Source organism: Sinocyclocheilus anshuiensis, unplaced genomic scaffold, assembly GCF_001515605.1.
Source record: "Sinocyclocheilus anshuiensis isolate Anshui unplaced genomic scaffold, SAMN03320099.WGS_v1.1 scaffold1151, whole genome shotgun sequence".
NCBI classification, from domain to species: Eukaryota; Metazoa; Chordata; class Actinopteri; order Cypriniformes; family Cyprinidae; genus Sinocyclocheilus; species Sinocyclocheilus anshuiensis.
In genome coordinates this window covers 1,041,734-1,045,593 of record NW_015548202.1, presented here as the reverse complement: position 1 = coordinate 1,045,593, position 3,860 = coordinate 1,041,734, and the positions used below count along the sequence as shown (strand labels likewise).

The following is a 3,860-nucleotide window of genomic DNA, read 5'->3' as shown; positions in this document are numbered from 1 at the left end:
GTTTGTTGTTGTGTGTGTGTGTGTGTGTGGGTGTGTGTGTGTGTCTGTGTGTGTCTCTGTGTCTGTGTGTGTGTCTGTGTCTGTGTCTGTGTGTGTGCAGCTCCTCATAAGTTTTACATCGGGTTCCGGTACGTTCATCCTCTGACGGAGGAGGCCATCGAGCAGATGGAGAAGGACGGAGTGGAGAGAGCCGTGGCCTTCACGCAGTACCCACAATACAGCTGCTCCACCACAGGTCACACTCACTGCTCCTGACATATCTATGAGCTTAATCCTTCGAAAGAGCTTTAATCAAATCCTCTGTCTGATGTGTGTGATCAGGCAGCAGTCTGAACGCCATCTACAGATACTACAGCAGTCGCAGCGACAGGCCCAAGATGCGCTGGAGTGTGATTGACAGGTGGCCGACACACCCACTACTGATCGAGGTGACACACTCACTCACACACTCACACACACACACTACTGATCGAGGTGACACACACACACACACCCACCCACTACTGATCGAGGTCACACACACACACACCCACCCACTACTGATCGAGGTCACACACACACACACCCACCCACTACTGATCGAGGTCACACACACACACACCCACCCACTACTGATCGAGGTCACACACACACACACCCACCCACTACTGATCGAGGTCACACACACACACACCCACCCACTACTGATCGAGGTCACACACACACACACCCACCCACTACTGATCGAGGTCACACACACACACACCCACCCACTACTGATCGAGGTCACACACACACACACCCACCCACTACTGATCGAGGTCACACACACACACACCCACCCACTACTGATCGAGGTCACACACACGCACACACACTACTGATCGAAGTGACACGCACACACACACTCACTCACGCACGCACGCACGCTCACTCACTCACACACACACACACACACACACACACACACACCCACTACTGATCGAGGTGACACACACACACTCACTCACACACACACACACACACCCACTACTGATCGAGGTGACACACGAAGTATACTTTGGGCTTAAGCCTGCAGCACTAGCCGGTGTGTGTGACTAGAAGAGGTGCGGCGCAGACCGATCAGTGTTTGACATCCGCGAGAGTGATTCGAAAGCGCACGGAGCAGTCTGCTCTCTTTAGCTCTCGTGGTACTGTAATACACCGATCGGTCTGCTCTGCACAGTCGGTCCGCGTCAAGTCGAACACACCTTCTAGTTTACACCGGTTACACTCAGAGATGTGGCGCACATGTGAGGCTGTAGTGTGAATGCGTGCCAGCCCCCTTAGATGTAAGGCTACATTTACACTGGTGCGTTTATGTTTTCAAATGAAAACGATCCTCGTCATACTGGCGTTTCAAGCTGGCTTTCCACTATCTCCGACAAACAACAAGCGACGCAGACAGCGCTGGAAGCTGCTAATGCTCATCAGTAAATCAGTGGAAAATAAATAGAAATCATGATTCTGTCTGAGCTATGCATTTTAAAACGAACACTAACTAGTGTAAATGTAGCCTAACAGATGTGTAAACTGAAGACTATTTGAGCTTTATTAAAACTATTTGCGCTGATTTATTGTGTTGGTTACATTTTGTTCCTTTGTGCAGTGGCTCAGGAGATGAGTCTTTGAGTTTGTATAAACATCAACAAGCTGAAAAATAAAACCAAAGTTTTTTTTTTAGGTAATGTAATCTTGTTCAAATTGATTTCATAAAATTGGTATCGAAAAAAGTATAGTTCAGGAACCGGTATCGAAGTCAAGGTATCGGTATCGATATCGAAAATTTTTGAACGATACCCAGCCCTAATTATAAATGTCCTTACTGTCACTTTTGATCAATTTAATGCAGCCTTGATGAATAAAAGTATTAATTTCTTAAAAAAAAAATCATACTGTCCCTTAACTTTTGAACACTTGTGTAACTGTAGAGTGAAGCTGATTTTGTCAGGTTTTTTATTTATTTATTTGCATATAATGTTGCAATTGAGTTTGTAAATACATTTTGGATTTTAATTAATAGCCTATTTTTAATTTGTTATATTTAATTTATTATGTCTTAAAAATTATATTTTAAGACATTTTCATTGATATTTTCCTTATATTATTTCATATTTATTATTAATTCATAATTAAAACGTTCTCTTTAGTTTGCTGTAACATGCAGTCGTCGTTACTTGAGCACATCTCTAGCAGCGATTAAATCAGGTTTGAGTGGCACATGATGATTTTCCTCGTGTCTTTCAGTGTTTTGCTGAACATGTTGTGAATGAGCTGGAGAAGTTTCCTGCAGAGAAGAGAGATGACGTGGTGATTCTGTTCTCGGCTCACTCGCTGCCGCTGTCTGTGAGTCTCACCTCATGTTTTATCACCGCCTGCATATGTTTATCCCTCATAATGCATTGAAAAGCTGTATATTATTTTCACATGGTAAATGTTTGGAGTTGTTATTTTATAAAACATTTATAAATTAATATTTTAAGTAATATAATATTTCAATATTTTAAATAATAATAAAAAAGTTTAAAAAAATAATAAATTATATTTTAAACTAAAACCATATTTTATCTGATCAACAACTTAATGAGTGAATGTGAAAAAAATATATAAAAGTTTAGAATGTTGCCATGTTATTACTGCATTTCCCCCCTTTTTGATTCATTAAAAAATTGAGAAATTGCACATGAACCACACCAAAAAAAACTATATACAAAATAAATATATATTTTTTTCAATATTAATGAGAAATCTTATTTGAATATATCATTGTATGAAATTTATAAGAACAAATAATCTGAGAATTACCAGTATTAAATTACCAGATTTAATGTGATTTAATTAAATTCCTTTGAATTTATAACTCATTATTGCTTAAAAACAGTCTAAATTTATGAAATCTACATATTTCTAACAAAACAAAATGAATATTACTCTGAAAAGTATTCAAAGTAAATAAATTCACTTTACTTACATCAACTTTCACTTTCAGATGAAAAAGTGTTAAATTTTTCATGCTGCAATGGTTCATCAGCAGGCGTACATATTCATGATTATCAACAAAATTCACTCCAAACGTGTGTGAGATATGGGGAAAAGGCTAAATATATTTTACAAAAGTTTTTTGATACTAATATAACTTAACCTAATTTTACAAAAGTATTTTTGACACCTCCAACGGTGTGTGAGATATGGGGAAAAGGCTAAATATATTTTACAAAAGTTTTTTGATACTAATATAACAACCTAATTTTACAAAAGTATTTTTGACACCTCCAACAGTACTCCATACATAGCTGAGCTGGGTCCAAAATCCCTCGGGTTATATCTCTTAAAAAATAATCATGAAAAATCTGAAAAAAAAAAAATTATGTGTATTTTGAGGGTCTTAAAGTATTTGCAAAGTTTTGTTCCCTTACAAAAAAAAAAAAATGCCACATTTAAAAAAAAAAAAAAAAAAAATCTGTGTCAAGGTGAACCTGAATGCATTATGGGTGTTATTTATTGTTTAGAATAAAAAGTAATAAGCAAACCTGTCCTGGGCTTTAATTGTGTGTTTAGGTGGTGAACCGGGGCGATCCGTACCCACAGGAAGTTGGCGCGACGGTTCAGAGGGTGATGGACCGATTAGGACACAGTAACCCATACAGACTCGTCTGGCAGTCAAAGGTCACGATCAGAAATAATTAGTGACCCTGGAGCACAAAAGCAGTGTTAAGTCGCTGGGGTATATTTGTAGCAATAGCCAACAATACATTGTATGGGTCAACATTATCCATTTTTCTTTTATGCCAAAAATCATTAGGATATTAAGTAAAGATCATGTTCCATGAAGATATTTTGTA

The 3,860-nt window shown here is 38.3% G+C and overlaps 1 protein-coding gene across 1 annotated transcript in view; it reads left to right on the top strand.

Moving 5' to 3' along the window:
• Nucleotides 1–3,860, top strand: part of fech (ferrochelatase) — a 23,398-nt gene that overhangs the window by 7,664 nt on the left and 11,874 nt on the right. Inside the window, exons 5-8 of the mRNA XM_016440105.1 lie at nucleotides 101–235; nucleotides 322–428; nucleotides 2,266–2,364; nucleotides 3,577–3,684. Of these exons, the coding sequence (XP_016295591.1) occupies nucleotides 101–235; nucleotides 322–428; nucleotides 2,266–2,364; nucleotides 3,577–3,684 (449 nt within the window). The remainder of the gene's footprint in view (nucleotides 1–100; nucleotides 236–321; nucleotides 429–2,265; nucleotides 2,365–3,576; nucleotides 3,685–3,860) is intronic.